At 41.0% G+C, this 16754-nt stretch overlaps 1 protein-coding gene across 2 annotated transcripts in view; it reads right to left on the reverse strand.

Annotated features, from left to right (window-relative positions):
* BTBD9 (BTB domain containing 9) overlaps positions 1-16754 on the reverse strand; it is a 379493-nt gene that overhangs the window by 99728 nt on the left and 263011 nt on the right. For both annotated transcript variants that reach the window (XM_040983310.1, XM_040983311.1), the window contains one exon: positions 11040-11229. In XM_040983310.1, coding sequence (XP_040839244.1) covers positions 11040-11229 — 190 coding nt within the window. The remainder of the gene's footprint in view (positions 1-11039; positions 11230-16754) is intronic.

Below are 16754 nucleotides of genomic sequence, written 5' to 3' on the forward strand. Positions count from 1 at the left end.
TCTAAAATGTATGGTTGACAGATTCCATATGGATTGTCAATTTAATGAAGAATCCAGGTATATAAAATATATTTAACCACAATAAAATCAAACCAAATAAAATGTATTCTCTTTTTGATCAATCAGAATATACTTGGAATCTTGCCATGTTTCCTAAATTTCATTATGTGTCTGACTTATCATCATGCTTATGAAGCAGGGGAAACCAGTTATAGAACACTGGAAGATGTCTGTTACTCGAAACCAGACTTCCTTTTTTTAAATCAAAGATACAATCAGCAACGCCTCTCATATTGTAACAAAAGTATATAATAAGTAAGCATGCATGAATTTTTTATTTATAGAACATTTAAGTTGAGAATACTGTAAAATTATGATAGTACTATTTAAAATATGTCCCAAAGCTGTGGGCTCAAAGGGTAGCTTTAAAAAAATAAATGGAGGGGTAGCATTACAGTCTAGCAAGTAAAACTGCTTCTTGAAATGGCATGATTCCACATTAGAGTGCCACTTTGTGTCCCAGTTGTTCTGTTTCCAATAGAGCTTCCTGCTAATGTGTCTTTGGGGCAGAGAATGATGGCCTGGGTGACTTGTGTCCCTGCAACTTATGTGGCAGACCAGGATGGAGTTCCTGCCTTATGACTTTTGCCAAGTCCAGACCTGGCTGTTACAAGCATTTAGGGAAGGGAACCAGCAAATATTAGAAGAGTTTTCTCTCTTACTTGCTCACTATGCTTTTTCAAGTAAGTAAACAAATACATCAAACTTTAAAAAAGATTACTAGAAAAATCGCTCCAATGTATAATTCAAATGAGTCAATTGTGTATTTAAAATGGTGTGAGAATTATCTCTCAATTAAACATTTTTTTTTTTTTAAAAAAACTGTATAGTTGGGCCTGGGACAATGACTCAATTGGTTAATCCTCCCCTGCAAGTGCCGTGATCCAGCATGGGCATCAGCTTGTGTCCCAGTTGCTTCACTTCCAATCCAGCTCCCTCCTCACAGCCTAGGAAAGCAGCAGAGGATGGCCCAGGTCTTTGGGAACCTGTATCCATGTGTGAGTTTCGGAAGAAACTCCTGGCTTCGGATCAGCTCAGCTCCAGCTGCTGAGGCCATTTGGAGAGTGAACCAGTGGATGGAACATCTATCTCTCCATCTCTCTGTAAAATCTACCTTTCCAACAAAAAATAATCTTTTCTTAAAAATGGGCTTTTTTATTTTAAAGGCATTTAACCTAGCAATGACATGATGTGCCTATCCACACTGGAGTACTTGGATTCAATCTCAGTTCTGCTTGTGACTCCAGCTTCCTGCCAGTGTAGACCCCAGAAGGCAGCAGACTCATGTCACTCACTTGGGAGATTTAAAGACCTCGACTGAACTGATGGCTCTTGGTTCCAGCCCGGCCACTGCAGGCATTCTGGAAGTGAACCAGTGAGCGAGAGCCTTCTCTTCCTTTCTGTTTCAAAATAACAAACAGAGCACATAAGCGAGGCATTCCCAGGGAGATGAGAAAAATGTCAGCAAGAGGTGGGTTTCTGCAGCAGCATGGGTGTCTGGTCAGCCAGTGCCTTCCAATGACCTTCAATTCCTTAAACAAGCCTCGCTAACGCAGACCATATGACTCTATTCTCTTTAATAATTCTAAGTGGAAGTCAGCTGGGTAAATCTTCAAATACACGTTTTGTTTTTCCTAAAAGGGGAGGGTTGGCTGATAAAGCACTCTATCTTTTACCCCTGAGCCCTTCCTCCTCAGCCTACACTCAGAAATGGCAGTCAAAGCTGCGACATTCTGTTTCTCTGGGGCAAAAACATGTGGAAAAAGGCAAACAAGAAAACTGCAGAGCTTTCAAAGCTACAGAACCAAGTAGGCAGCCACTCCTTGTGGACTTTTTGATCTAGAAGACCAAAATAAAGCAAAACAAGAATAAGACTTAAAAAAGCATTTGAAAAGTCTTTCTAAACGAGACATGCTGTTACTTGCAGCCAAATATAACCCAAATGTAAACTCCTTTGGAGCAAATGAGTGTTGATGACAAAAACAAATGTTGTCAAATCTTAGTATACACAGGTAACAGAGGTTTCTATGATTTATGGCCCTACAAAGCAATGGTGACTTGAACCTGAAGACACAAGCCTTCTCTCATTTTCTTTCTAGATCTACAGGACCCATGCAACAAATCAGGATCTTTGGAATTGAGAGTTTCAGCAATGATTGCATTGGTCATGGTAGACAGAGAAGGGACTCAGATATCTGAACCTCTTTAATCTCTTAAATGAAGACACTGACACCTGCTAAAGCTCTAGAACTACCATAAGCCATGGCAACTAAATGGTGAACCATTTCTACAATGAGAGTGCATGAAAATCTAAACAGTATTGGTTGGTATTGGGTTACAGTAAAACAATAATGTGGCGAGCCCGTAATGTCATAATACCGAGGGAAATGGTATCTAGTTTCACCAGGTAATTTAAAGGAAGCAACAGAATCCTCACCATTAGGTCTTAAGGGCAGCAAGGAAAGGAAATCCAAGGAGAAGTAAGAGCACACTCTGCAATTATCTCTGTAACCAATAGCCCTCAGATATTGACTCTGAGACACTCTGGAAAGAGGCAACACAGCAGAAACAAAATGATTCCTCAGCTGCAGCAAAGCCCCCGAGTGACCAGGACAGCTGCTGCAAGGAGTCCTGGAGGCCACCAGTGGGCTCATCATCATCATTATTCCTAGGAGAAGGATGCGGAAATGGAGGTTGGGGAGGCATAAAGTCAAGAAGAGGTCAAAGTTTGCTTTGATCCCAGTGCTTCTCCTTGTTTTTAATTAGATATACAAAAATGTTTTGGTCAAGTGCTTCTGTGCACTTACCAATGTACAAAGGGTTCAACCTTAAAAAGCGGAGGTGGGGGGGCGGGGGGGAAGAGGGAGGGAGGAGGAGAGAGGAAGGAAGAGCAGGCAGGGTGAGAGAAATTGGCATTAGTTGCTACCTATACACATCAAAGCATTTTGAGAAGACAAAATTGGGTTCCTAGGGTAAAGCGCCTCTGGTTTAAAGGTACCCCAGGGAATATGAAAGTTTCCAAAGGTTGTGTATAGCCTTGAATTAACTCAAGGGTTAACCTTAAAGGATTGTGACCCTCTGTCAGTTTTCAGAATAGTTTTATTCACTTAATACACAGAGATATAGTGATGCAATGAGGTATACAAAGTTAACAGAAATTTTAGTGTTTTCCTGAACAGCCTACCTCTTATTGGCCTTCCTGAGAGCAGACACAATTTTGGGGCCTGGGAGTCTATCCTAGGCCAGAAGTGTCCAAACCCCTGCTAAGCAAAGCCATTGGAGCAGAAACCTGCTCCTTTTTGTTCTCCTGATCTTCCAATGGCTTTAAACTGATCATTGAAATCAACGCTGGTGAAGAATTTGTTGTAGAAGGGACCTTAAATATCTCAGTTTTGTATAATTACTAAACATCCATTTGTACGTGAAATACTGGGACAAAAGGGGTTGAGATTCTCTGTAAAAATGTGTTTTTGATGAGTTAATCTTTGAAAACTAAGCGGATTTTTTCTTTTCATGTATCCAGCCATATTTTATGATAACTAGTTGTCAAATACCCCAGTCACTCAAGAAAGACAAATGGTTGACATGTGAGGTGAATCACACACACATAAACACATTTTTTTTTTTTGGCATTTAACCTTTCATGCTTTTCCAAAGAACATCTGAATTCCAGTGCCCTTCCAATATTTTTAACATATGAGGTAGTTGCCATAGCGATGCTCCCTGGTCTTAAAATACCTCCAGAATGAACCTGGCTGAGGCATTTGTATCCCACCCCACCCCCAAACTCCACTGCCTGTTGCCTGCTTCTTGGATTCCTGGCTTCTTGAGTGTTCACACGCCAAAATCTACTGGGAACCAGTGATATAATTCTTTATTCTATGATTTTTATGGACACCTGAGCTTTGAGGTCTGAGGGTGACAAGAGATGACTTTTGTGCAATGCAGATAGGTTCAGAGAAAAACAACTCTTAGTAAATAAATCATGGATCAGCAAAACAAGGACGAATTCCTTGGTTCACAGCTGTGACAGACGATGCTCAGCATGACTGATGTGAAGCAAATTTTGTAAAATATCTTTCCAATTTTGACTAGAATTATAGGCAATCTTAATCTGAACTGGAGGACCCATATATTTAGATGTTTGTTATATTTTTCAGACTATAAAAAGGAAATTTCTAGCTCTGTAGGTTGCAAAGATGACTGTGCTAACGTAAACAGATGTACTGGTGCTTGCCTGTGTAGCACTTAGAATGGAATGGAGGCAGAATGGAATGAGCAAGGTAAGCATGCTTACCTGTGTTAATGTCAGTCCCTAACCCCAGATCTCAATCTCAGTCATTTGGGAGAGATGCCAGATCTTTAGCAGTTCTCTCACATACACTTACATCAGCCACAGTGAACAAATATGATGTCCAATTTATCTGATAGATAGAACTCTCCTTAGTTGCACTAACATCCTATGTTGTCAGTTCAGTCAATGAGTGTTTATTGAGTGCTCACAGCACCAAGTACCACAGTAGGCACTTGAAAACCACTGCAAAGACCCTAGTCCATCACAACATCTAAAAATCACTATGTTCGACTTGAGATGATCTGTAGTCCTACTAGAGATTGAGGGCAGCACAGATGTAGTGGGAAAACTCAAATAATTACAAAACATTATTTGAATCATTAGCTTCAATTCTTCTCCCCACCTTTATTGACTAAACCTTCACTTGGAGCTATTAAATAGGAAACAAAATTGAATGGTTTCTGACTTCTCTCCTTTTTCTTTGCTGTCCTCTGGGAGGGAAGTGGATGAGTGATAGTTTAGCAAGGGTCCAGCAAGAACAAGAGCGAAAAATAGCCATCCAAAAGGGGTCTTGGTCATTTACAAATGAAACAGGTGATCCAGAGTTGGCTGCAGCCACACAATAGTGAAAGGAAGGTTGAACCTGGGATCACCAGTTCATAGACAAGAAAAGATATGCTGGGACGAGTACGGACCACAGTGGTATATGCTAACGACTGTATGACATAAACTGATTTTTGGTTCAGCCACTCTGTATCAGATTCTTTTGTAAGTGGTATTACACACAAAATAAAAAGATCTCCATCCCCAGACTTAAGAGGATTATGAATATCCATCATATCCATCCATGGGGCTAGACCCATTCTGTACTAACTTTTTACATTTACATAACAAATCCCAACTGAGGAACTCTAAAAAACGTTCTGCATCATTAACTCCTTAGTCTTCATAACACCCCAAAGAGATGTGGGTTTATTTAGTCACATCTCTCAGCACTGCCTCATCTTTGGACAGTCTACTTACTGAGAATAAGCTACTTACTTAAAGCACTAGGGGCATTTTACTCACACTATCATACATGCCATTTACAAAAACATTATTTTCAAGTTAGTGCAAAAGCTGCTAAGTTAACTATCTTAAAATTAGGGTTTGAACAATGTGCTCTCATTTATGATCTGCAAAGACTGGGTTGTAGGTGTATTTACTGTACAGCCTACTGATTTCTCATCCTTCTCTGAGAGCACTTGAAAGGATATCATGATTAGCAAGTAGAAAGATAGTAAGTTTTAAGCTAAGGGGATGGAGGGACTATAAATGAGGACATTAAATAGACTAGTTGGTTATTATGCAACTATCTTGGTCTTTTTATGTGGTCAGGTCTCTGAAGATTCCCTGTTATTTAACTTTTACTGTTTTTAAAATAGCATGAAAATTATGTAATTACTGCACAATTATCCACATTTAAGGCACATTCCAGATAAGCTGCCTCTTTTCCTCTAAAATAAATTGAGTGATTTGTGTCAGGTCTGTAAACCTAGCAACAAGAAGGGTAAACTCCCTTGTTTTCCAGCCATGTTGTCTTGGGAAAGAAACAAAAAGATGGGGAAGAAAATTTCCTGTTAACCAGTACAACACAGGATACCTCATGCTGTTTCTTCTCCAGCAGTGGATGAGCTCAAGGCAGGTCAGGTGCAGAGGAGGTGGCTTCTAAAAGCTTGTGGGCTTTCCCCGTCCCTTCCCCCATCTCTCCCCTAACAATGCTACAGAAGCACTGGGATGGCCCAGGGCAGAGCGGGGTGGTTTTGTGAGTTGGTGTTGAATATAAACAAACCAAACAAAACATCTCAAGGCTGTCACCTCTCAAGTTTCCTCCTTTTCCTTGCCTTCTGCTCTTCTCCCTCACCCTCTGTCAGTTAAGTTCTCCTGCTCCTGTGGTCAGTCAGGCGTGCTCCTATCCTGGGCCTCCAGATCACTGGGTCTTCCCATCCTTCAGTTTCGACTCAAGTGTCACCTTGCTCAGTGAAGCCTTCCTGACCATGCAAATCTAAAACTGTGCTGTCTCCACTCCTTCATTCTCTATTGCTCAGCATGTCTAAATAGCTGACATATTACTATCTCTCCACCCCCATAGAAGGCCAGTTGCATGAGAGCACCAATGTCTTTGTTTCAGTGCAATGCCCCTACATAGTGCCTGTCATATACTAAAAGGCCCAGTAAATGTTTATTAAAGGTAGGAAAAATGGAGAGGGAATGGGCAGGGATCATGCTTCAAGCACATCTCCCCCAGGAGACCAAAGGCACACTAGTAGGTAGGAGTAGGCGCCACTGCCCATGCTTAGGACCAAGCATTTCCTGTCAAGGAAGAGGGCTCTGCTTGCCTGCCCAACTACAAGGTAAACTCTCAGGAGAGGAGGAACTGGTTTCTGTGGGTAGAAACAGTCAAACAAAAGAAATCCTTATCAACAAAACACTCACGTCCTCCCTTACTAATAAAGAAGAGGATCCATGCTTGAGACTTTGCAGTCACCAAGGACAAAGAAACTGGAATTTTCCAAGCCAGCGTAACATATGATCAGGTCTCACCTCGAACCAGGTAAGAGGAAATTTCCAGGGCTTCCAGATTTCTTCTCTCTTAGACGAGAGAGGTTTTAGCCACTGGGCTCTGTAATGCTCTCTATCTAGGTGTTGATTTCAGAATCACTGGGCTGCTTCAGACACAGTGACTGGGAAAGCAAGTCAGTCATCAAAAGCAATAGACATGTGGGTCAAATGTCACTGACTAATCAACCTGCCATTGGTCAATTACCCATCCCCATGAAGAGGTGCCACTGATCTAGTTTCCTATCAATAAACGTCTATCTGGACATATCAGCTGCTGCTCGCTGCAACCTGCCAAGAAATCCAGCACTGTACGCAGACATTGGTGGCTAAGAAATCTCTCTCCCTTTCCTCTTAATAATGTCACAGAAGAGGCAAATGCAGTTCCTGACAACATAATGTTAGTTTCACAGAGACGTGTCTCTCCGAATGCTCAACCAGTTATATGGGGCTTCAATTGCATGGATTTTCTTACTGGAAAAACAATTGCTGGGTTTTAAGAAGTTGGAAGCCTCACACTGTGCTGAGATAGACAATTCTGCCTTTGGTTGTATTTCTGCTCATCATCCCCCCTGTGAGTCAGGAAAAGAAAAACTGTTTGGGGGAACCATTTTCATTCCACATATAAAGACAATGAAATGGGCACTGTTCTCTCTTGCCTTAAGCTCCAGTGACACTTTTTTTTTTTCTAAAGTCAGATTCAATATCTCTGATTCCTTGGGCAGAGCTAGAGGCCAAGGTGGCCTTGTACACAAAGAACCTGCTTGTCTTTCTCTGAGGTGTCACCCTGGCAACGAACTCAGGCGTTCCCCAATGGGCCTAAAAATGTAGGTTTCCTGCTGTACCTGCTGTAATTTGCCCTCTACCTAGACACACTGCCTCACTGGCACTTTCCATCTGTTAAGAGCAGCTTATTTGGAATTACCAGCAGGCTTAACGCATCAGACGAGGCTGGGAGGAGGCAGAAAGGAAACAACTGCAGGACAAATGCCCTGAAAGGAGTGAGAGAGGGGACTGCAGAAAGTTCCTGGCGAAATATTTTGGTTCCAAACATTTTTGAAAGCCAGGCACAGTTTTTCCATAATACACATTTTCATGACCTTTCTAAATTACCCTTGTATGCAGAATGCATAGGGTCATTCAAAAGTGCACTCAGCAAGCCCAGAAGATGACAGGTTAGGGCAGCACCTCCAAAGGGGCAAATTCTGAACGGGAAAAACAACAAACTAGGTAAAATGGGGATTCTGAACAAGCAGTGAGACCAGCAGGCTTAAAGATGTAAAAGCAGATGTGGTAAGAGAAGGCAGAATCCCTTTAAATGGCTGGTGGGGGCGGTGGGGGGGCGGTGAGGCTGAGAAAGTCTAGCTTAGGTGGCCTGGGGCAGTCAGCACACAGCAGGGGCAGGAGGCGAGGCTGTGCAGATAGGGCAAAGCAGGGCAAATCAGGCCACTCATAAAGGGATTAATCTGAACTTTTTCCTGAGAGCAAACAGTAGCCTTGGGTCCTCCCACAGGAGGATGCTGCCATATCAGATGTGTGGTAAAAGTCTGAAGGATGGTGGCAGTTGAGGGAGGGTGGGCCTGAAGGAGGTTTGGAACCAGATGAGGTAGACACAAGGTGCAGGTATGATACCAGAAGTGGAATAGAGAAACAGGAATGATCCATGAGATGTTTAGGAGGCTGATGAGGGGAGTGGAGGAAGGAAAGGAATTAGATAATCCTATGTTTTAGGCTTAGGTAAGGGATGGAAGGGTTGTGCTACTGATGAGATGGCTTGATAATAAGGTGACCTGATCAGGAAAAGGGAAGATAATGGAATCCCATCTTCTACAATTTCATTTTATTTTGGCAATTTGATTTATTTGCAATAGACAGCAGAGAGAAGGTGCTCCCATCTGCTGGTTCACTTACCAAATGCCCACAACAGCTGTTGCTGGACCAGATTCAAGTCAGGAGTTGGAACTCAATCTGGGTCTCCCATATGGGTGGCAGGGACTCATTGTCACCTTTCAGGACCTGCACTGGCATGGAGTTGGAATCAGGAGCCAGAGCTAGGCACTGAATCCAGGCACTCCATGTGGGATCATAACTGCCAGGTTAAATACCTGCTCCCAGATGTTTAGGCATCCTGGTTTGAGGCAGGCGTAAACACTGCTAGATGGTGGTAGTTGATAGCTAGAGGACATGGAATATCAGGTAAGTGAACAAAACACAGAGAATGTTACAAGGCCGTGAGGCAGTTACAAAGCTGCCTGCTTGCTTCAATCTTCCTCTGCAAGAAGACTGGTCTTCAAATTAGAGATGGCAGAACAAACATAATAAAGACAAAATTGAAGTCCCAAATAGGTGAGGTGAGAGAAAGAGAGTATCTAGTCAATTTAAATGATTTCAAGTCTCCTGGCTCAGATGAGTTACACCCTAAGCCTGCTGAAAGAAATTGTAGATGTAATCTCAGAGACACGATTAGTAATCTTCAAGAAACGGTAGAGACTACAAGGAGTGCCAGAAGACAAAAGAAGGACAGCTCTTGTCCAGATTTTTAAAGCAAGGAGTAATCAGTTGTAAAGAGAAATACATAGATGAGCTTCTCGTCACCTATGGCAAGAATTTTAGACTAGCTTATTGAATAGATGGCTTGTGGGTGCTCTGGCTCAAGCATGAAGCTGAGAAAAAGGAGAGAGGAGCACTGATTGCTGCTGACAGCAGTTTATATGTATGGTAGTTTGTTCAGATGGCTGTGGCCAAACTCTTCCCACTCTCCAAGCACAAAGTGAGCTTTCTGGCTTGAAATATGAACTCAAGGCTTTTCCAGACATAATTACTGCCTATAGTACTCTGCCTGTAACATGTCCTTTTATGAAAATGGGTCAATAATTGAAATGAAGAAATCCATGGTCTGAATTCCCCCAAGAAATACAGCATCAACTCTTCGGGGTACCCGGCGAACAGGCAAACTGCATTAATCTCTATACTTCTTAGCCTATACATAAAAACATTTTTGCCTATTGGAGTCCTACTACTTTATCTCTTTGTACCTCTTCCCTCTTTGTCCATATTGAATTTAAAATAAGACACAAGGGGCTGGATTGGTACTGTGGGTTAAGCTGCTGCCTACAATGCAAGTGTTCCAATAAGCCCTGATTTGAGTTCTGGCTGCTCCACTTCCAATCCAGCTCCCTGGTAATAGGCCTGCTGGGAACACAGCAGAAGAAGGCTAAGTGCTTGGGCCCTTGCTACCAATGAGGGAAAACCTGGATGGAGTTCCGGGTTCCTGACTCAGCCTGAGCTCTTGCAGTCACTTGGAGAGTGAACCACTGGGCTGAAGATCTCTTTGTGTCTTTTCCTTTTTCTAACTCTTCCTTTCAAATATATATATTTGAGAACTGGAAAAGCAACGTAGTACAGACAATGGAGACACAATAGTTCGGTTCTGCCAACACCTCTCAACCCAGGAAGGCCAAGACACATATCTCTCTTTCTTCTTCCTTCCTTTCTTTCTCTGTGCTTGTTTTGTACTTTGTATTAACTGTTCATCTTAGAACTTAAAAGAAAAGGCAGCTGCCAGCTTACGCAAGACCCAAACGGTGCTCCTGAATTGAAAGTATATGTCTGGAAAATGTCATCAGTCTTACATTTAAAAATTATTTAAATCAAGCATTAAAAATTCCCTTCTCAAAACAAAAAGGAACCTCAACAAAAACTCAGACACAAGGATAATTAAGATCTTTAAGATATTTCACAACTGACTGGCTCATATGTAAGTCATGTATTAAAGTTGAAAATTATTCTTCATCCTACATAATCTATCTTTGGCCTTATCCTATAAGTCAGTAACCAATGCAACTGAGATGTGAGAAAGTGAGTCATGCCCAGGAAGAGGCCCCTGCGTCCTCTCTTCACGAGTCTAATTTTGGTACACCTCACTATCCATGTAAGTATTTGGTTTATCATTCTCTACTTTCACTCTTAATACCTTCTGACTATTTATAAAGTTTCTTTGCTGATGTTGTTGGGATCATTTTATCCAATGTTAACTTGTACATGCATTGTCCATTTGAAAACTATATATGAAAAGGAATCTTCTTACCGTATTGACCCAATCATGTACGGCTGTGCCAGTTGAACCACAATTGCACCACTTCCCAGCTGATGACACGTGTAACCAGAATCCCAATCATAGTTCTTAGTGTCCCCATTCAGTAAGGCATTTCTGCTCCGACTGACTCCTTCAATCACACTGGCACAATCAGCAATGGTCGCAACATTCTCTGTGGGAACTGTGAATCGAAACACATGATTCGGTATTAGGCGATACATCCTGATAGTGTGCCTAAAACAAAACTGATTGATTGCTACCTCAAGCCAACAGTAAAATTCAAAGGAAATTACAACACCTTGATGATCTTAAGATACAAACGTAATTTTCATGCCAAAATGATGTTAAAAACCTGAACCTAACGCTGAAAGAAATCAATTCACATGTAGCAATTAACCCTAAGGTGCCTTATTACAAAGAAATGCTGTAGTCCATAGAATACAGAATGGCGTATTACTATCATGAGAAACTACACAGCAATGGAAATGAATGCATTACTGCCATATATAAAAGGATGATCTCAAAAATAAAAGGCTGTGTGAAAAAAGGTGTGGAGCTCAAACTAAAAAATAAACCTACATAAATACGAAACAAAAAAGTCAAGCCAAGGAATTACTAAATAAAATTGAGGGGAGTTTATCTGGAAGGAGGGAAGAAAAAAATCATGGAGAAAACTCATCAAGAAATCTAAACATTAACTGCTTTCATTTATAAGAAATACTAGCCTTGGTCAATATTTTAAACAAGGTGATGTATATGCAGGCATTCATTTTATTAGTATTTTTTAAGCTACATTTACGGTAGCTACTCTTCTGAAATTTTGTTCAGTAATGAAAAGGTTTCAGTTTTCTGAAACTTCCGAATTCATAAACCAGGAAAGTGACCCAATGCACATTCCAATTCCTTTGCAGAATATACAGTAGTCCTCAGCTATGCTTCATTTCCTTTGTTTATTTTTTTCACTATTCTGTGTAATGCAATATACTTGTCCTTCTCTTTTTTCCTGAACCCTATATCCTGAAAAAACAGGTTGTTTTGACTGAATCTCAACATACTTAAAGACCCTGCTCGTTTATAAAAGAACATATACAAAATGATGCTCAATATGATGCAGACTCTTTAACATGTAAAAGAGAAGTCATTCTACATGTTTTAGACATCATTTAAAAGGTAGGGTCCTTTTAACACCATGGGAACTTTGGTGTAGATTTCATTAATCTAAGCAAAATCTGTAATTTTTTCAGACTCATAAAGGTTTTTAATAACTTTTAAAAAAAGATTTATTTATTTATTGGAAAGTCAGATATACAGAGAGGAGGAGAGACAGAGAGGAAGATCTTCCATCTGATGATTCACTCCCCAAGTGAGCTCAATGGCCGATGCTATGCCGATCCAAAGCCAGGATCCAGGAACTTCTTACGGGTCTCCCACATGGGTGCAGGGTCCCAAAGCTTTGGGCTGTCTTCAACTGCTTTCCCAAGCCACAAGCAGGGAGCTGGATGGGAAGTGGAGCTGCTAGGATTAGAACCGGCACTCATATGGGATCCAGGAGCGTTCAAGGTGAGGACTTAAGCCGCTAGGCCACGCTGCTGGGCCCAGACTCATAAAGGTTTCTATACAAAAAGATTTATTCATTTTACATGAAAGTCAGTATTAGAGAGAGAGAGAGAGAGAGATATCTTTCACCCACTGATTCACTCCCCAAATGGCTGCTACAGCCAGAGCAAGGCCTGTCTGAAGCTGAGAGCCAGGAGCTTCTTCCAGGTCTCCCTCATGGATGCAGGGACCCAAGCACTAGGACCATCCTTCCCTGCTTGCCGAGGCCATTAGAAGGGAGCTGTATCAGAAAAGCAGCAGATGGAACATAAATTAGTACCCATATGGGATAACAGCAATGAAGGCAGAGGATTAACATGCTATGCCAAAGTGCTGGCCCCAGACATCTAAGTTCATAATAAAAATGTACAATTATCCCTAGCTACCTGCATTCAAGATTTTATAGCTTACCTTTGATAATTTTTAAAGGGATTACAAAAGAAAAGATAACTTTTCATTAGGTAGCTAGTGCCTCCCTACTTTCCAGTATAACAGCACACTCTGAAAAGAGGTAATCAATTTTATTACCATGCTGAAACATTCCTAATTTTATAATCATATGGAGTAGGTAATTTTCACACGTACCTTAGAAATAGTGCTTTCATTTTGACTTGGATATATTCACACTCAGGCCCTCATCTCAAGGACTTTCACTAACTGCTTTGCCCTCTGGCAAATGAGGAGAGTCACCGATGGATAGGAAAGGAAGAGAGGAGGAGGAGAGAAAAAAGGGACTTTTCTAGCAATGAATCCTTGACTAGGAAGCTCAACTCCAAAGCAACAATCTAAAACACTGGTGAAGTTGCCTGCAAGGTAAAGACTCTTATGGCCAGAGAAGGGTCTCAGAGGGAAGCTCCCTAGGCTTCGGGTATGAACCAGGGGAAAGAATTGAAACAGGCACTTCAAAAAATTCTTACTGAGATTAAATCAAAAGTTCACTTTAGTGCAAAATTTTTTTAAAAAATATAATGTCATTTTTGCAATATGCATTTAATGAACTTCTGAACACCCTTCAGATCTATATCATTTAGAAAATTTTTGCACCAAAATGAACTCATCCTTTAGTACATTTTCCTGAATTTTTGAATACCCTTGTATTTAGAGGGCAACTCACAGTACTTTTTCTCATGGGGGAGAAAAAAAAAGCAATATAGATGCTTAGGAAATTGACCTGGGATATAACACTGCAGGTAAGGTGTGTTATATAAACAGACGGCTGTCCCCCACTCCCCAAGCTACCAACAGTCTGATAGAACACATGTTTATTTTTCATTTACCTTAAGTGTTCAATGATTGTGTTGCTCAGGGATGTCAGGGACAAAGGCTTCATATTGACATGTGCCCCCTCCCTCACAGTAAGCTAGACACCAGCTCTGAAAGCCTCTTGCTCAAGTAACACCTCTCGCTGTGCTACATTTCGTTGGTCAAGCTGAGCCATACTGCCTTACCTAACTCCAGAGGGGGTGGGGAAATGTACCCTCCATGGTGCACTCAGAAGTGCCTGGGTGGCTTGGGGAGCAACAGGAACATCTACCACAAACCTTAAGCCAGCATGAAGAAAATCTGACAGGCAGACATATGTGATCATTCACTATAAATATTTTACTGTAAATATTCTAAAATGTACATATTGAGTGTCCTAATGAAGGACATTTAGATGGTGACCACTGCTTTCTTCGTGGCTATAAACAAAGGTGTTTGCCTATGTCCCTGGTTTCTTAAAGAAATATGCAAGATTTATACATATATGGAAATGCAACTGTACTCCTGGCTAAGAGTGACCTTCAACTTCCCTAGCTCCTGACAAATTATTCACCAAAGTGGTTGTAAAACTTTATGCTTTAAACACATTGCTCCATACCTCACCGACTCTTTGTAATGTCAGACAAATGAGTATAAAATGACATCATACAGATTAATGCTTTCAATTTTTTTAGTAGCTAAATTTTTTCTTTTATTTTCCATTGGAGTCATTTTAGATTCTCCCTTTTGTAAACTGTATATTTTTATCTTTTGCCTATTTTTCTATCATCTAATTAATTTACAGAATACCACTACTTTATAATCTGATGATTGAACTGAAATGCTTAATTCTTTTTATGAAAATTGGGTTCTTCTTTTCTTTTTAAAAAAGATTTATTTATTCTTATTGGAAAGGCAGATATACAGAGAGGAGGAGAGGCAGAGAGGAAGATCTTCCATCTGATGATTCACTCCTCAAGTGACCACAATGGCCGGAGCTGCACCGATCCAAAACCAGGAGCCAGGAGCTTCTTCCAGTTTCCCATGAGGGAGCAGGGCCCAAGGCATTGGTCCATCCTTGACTGACTGCTTTCCCAGGCCACAAACAGGGAGCTGGATGGGAAGTGGGGCTGCTGGGATTAGAACTGGCACCCATATGGGATCTTGGTGTGTTCAAGGTGAGGACTTTAGCCGCTAGGCCACGCTGCTGGGCCCTATTTCATTAAATTCTTCTCACCAGTTTTCCTTATTACTTGAAATCCATGCTTAACTCATCAATCTATTTCTTTCCTAATAAATGCCACTTGCCGCTAATATTTTTTTACTTTTGTTTCAACTTTACTTTCAATATTTAATACAGTATATAATGGGTTTTTAAAAAAAGATTTATTTATTTCAAAGGCAGAAAGAGTGACACAAAGAGATTGAGACAGAGAGAGACCTTTCATTCACTGGTTCACTCCTTGAATGCTACAACAGCTAGGGCTGGGGCACAGTGAACCCAGATCTTCTTCCAGGCCTCTCATGTAGACGGCAGGGACCCAACCTCCCAAACCGTAGCATCCATTTCCTTCCCAGGAAGCTGAGACTCAAAAGGGTACTCTGACACAGCAGCTTAACCTGCAAATGCTTGCCTCCATACAGAATTAAGTACCAGTCAGGTATTGTGCAGTTTTTCTGAAAATATTTCTATTTTATTTGGATTTTTTCATTTGCAAATTATTCTGTAGAGTATTTTTAACTTTCTGAATTAATTTTATAAGGGCTTTAGTGTTGATCTTAAGTTATATTACAATGTGGACAAAAATGTAATTTGTGTAACACCAACTTTGCAAAATTTGAGCTTTGCTTTTTGGTCCAGCATACAACTAATCCTAACTGATATTTTATCTGTGCCTGAGAAGAATGTTTATTCTCTAATTTGAGGAATGTATGATTTACTATATGTCTACTATACCAAATTTATTAACTGTGTTATTCAAATCACTATATGCTCATTAATTTTAGGAAGATGTTCATTAAAGTCTCTTGCTGTGACTGTCCTCTTGTCTTTATGATTTTATTTTTGCTTTATCATATCATTTCCTATATATTACTTTAGAACTATTATAGGGCCCAGCACAATAACCTAGTGGCTGAGGTCCTCATTTTGCATGCATTAGGATTCCATATGGGTGCCAGTTTGTCTCCCGACAGCCCCACTTCCCATCTAGCTCCCTGCCTGTGGCCTGGGAAGGCAGTTGAGGACAGTCCAGGGCCTTGGGACCCTGTACCCATGTGGGAGATCCCAAGGGGGCTCCTGGCTCCTGGTTTCGGGTTAGCTCAGCTCTAGGCATTTTAGGGTGTGAACCAGGGGATGGAGGATCTTCCTGTCTCTCCTCCTCTCTGTATATCTGCCTTTCCAATAAAAATAAACAAATAAATCTTTTTTAAAAAAAGAACTATTACATTTTCCTGGAGGGTTGAACATTTCATCATTATGCACTGTTGTTCTTTATTTCTAATGATGCCTCTGCCCTAAAGTGTATATTGATTAATGTCAAATAACAGTACTAATTTTGGGGGCTTGCATTGTGGTGTAGTTACGTAAAGCTGCAACCTGTGATACTAGCGTTCCATATGAGAACTGGTTCTTGTTCTGGCTGTTCTACTTCTAATCCAACTCCCTGCTAATATGCCTGGGAAAGCAGCAGAACATGGTCCAAATGTTTTGGGCCCCTTCCATAAATGTGAGCAACCTAGATGAAGCTTCTGCTTTTTTTGCTTTGGCCTGGCTTAGGGCCAGCCTTTGCAGTCATCTGGGGAATAAACCAGTAGATGGAAGATCTCTGTTTCTCTTTGTACAACCTTCTAAATAAATAAATAATC

The sequence above is a fragment of the Ochotona curzoniae genome, unplaced genomic scaffold, assembly GCF_017591425.1.
Source record: "Ochotona curzoniae isolate NIBS_2020 unplaced genomic scaffold, NIBS_Ocur_1.0 contig_3819, whole genome shotgun sequence".
In the NCBI taxonomy this organism is placed as follows: domain Eukaryota; kingdom Metazoa; phylum Chordata; class Mammalia; order Lagomorpha; family Ochotonidae; genus Ochotona; species Ochotona curzoniae.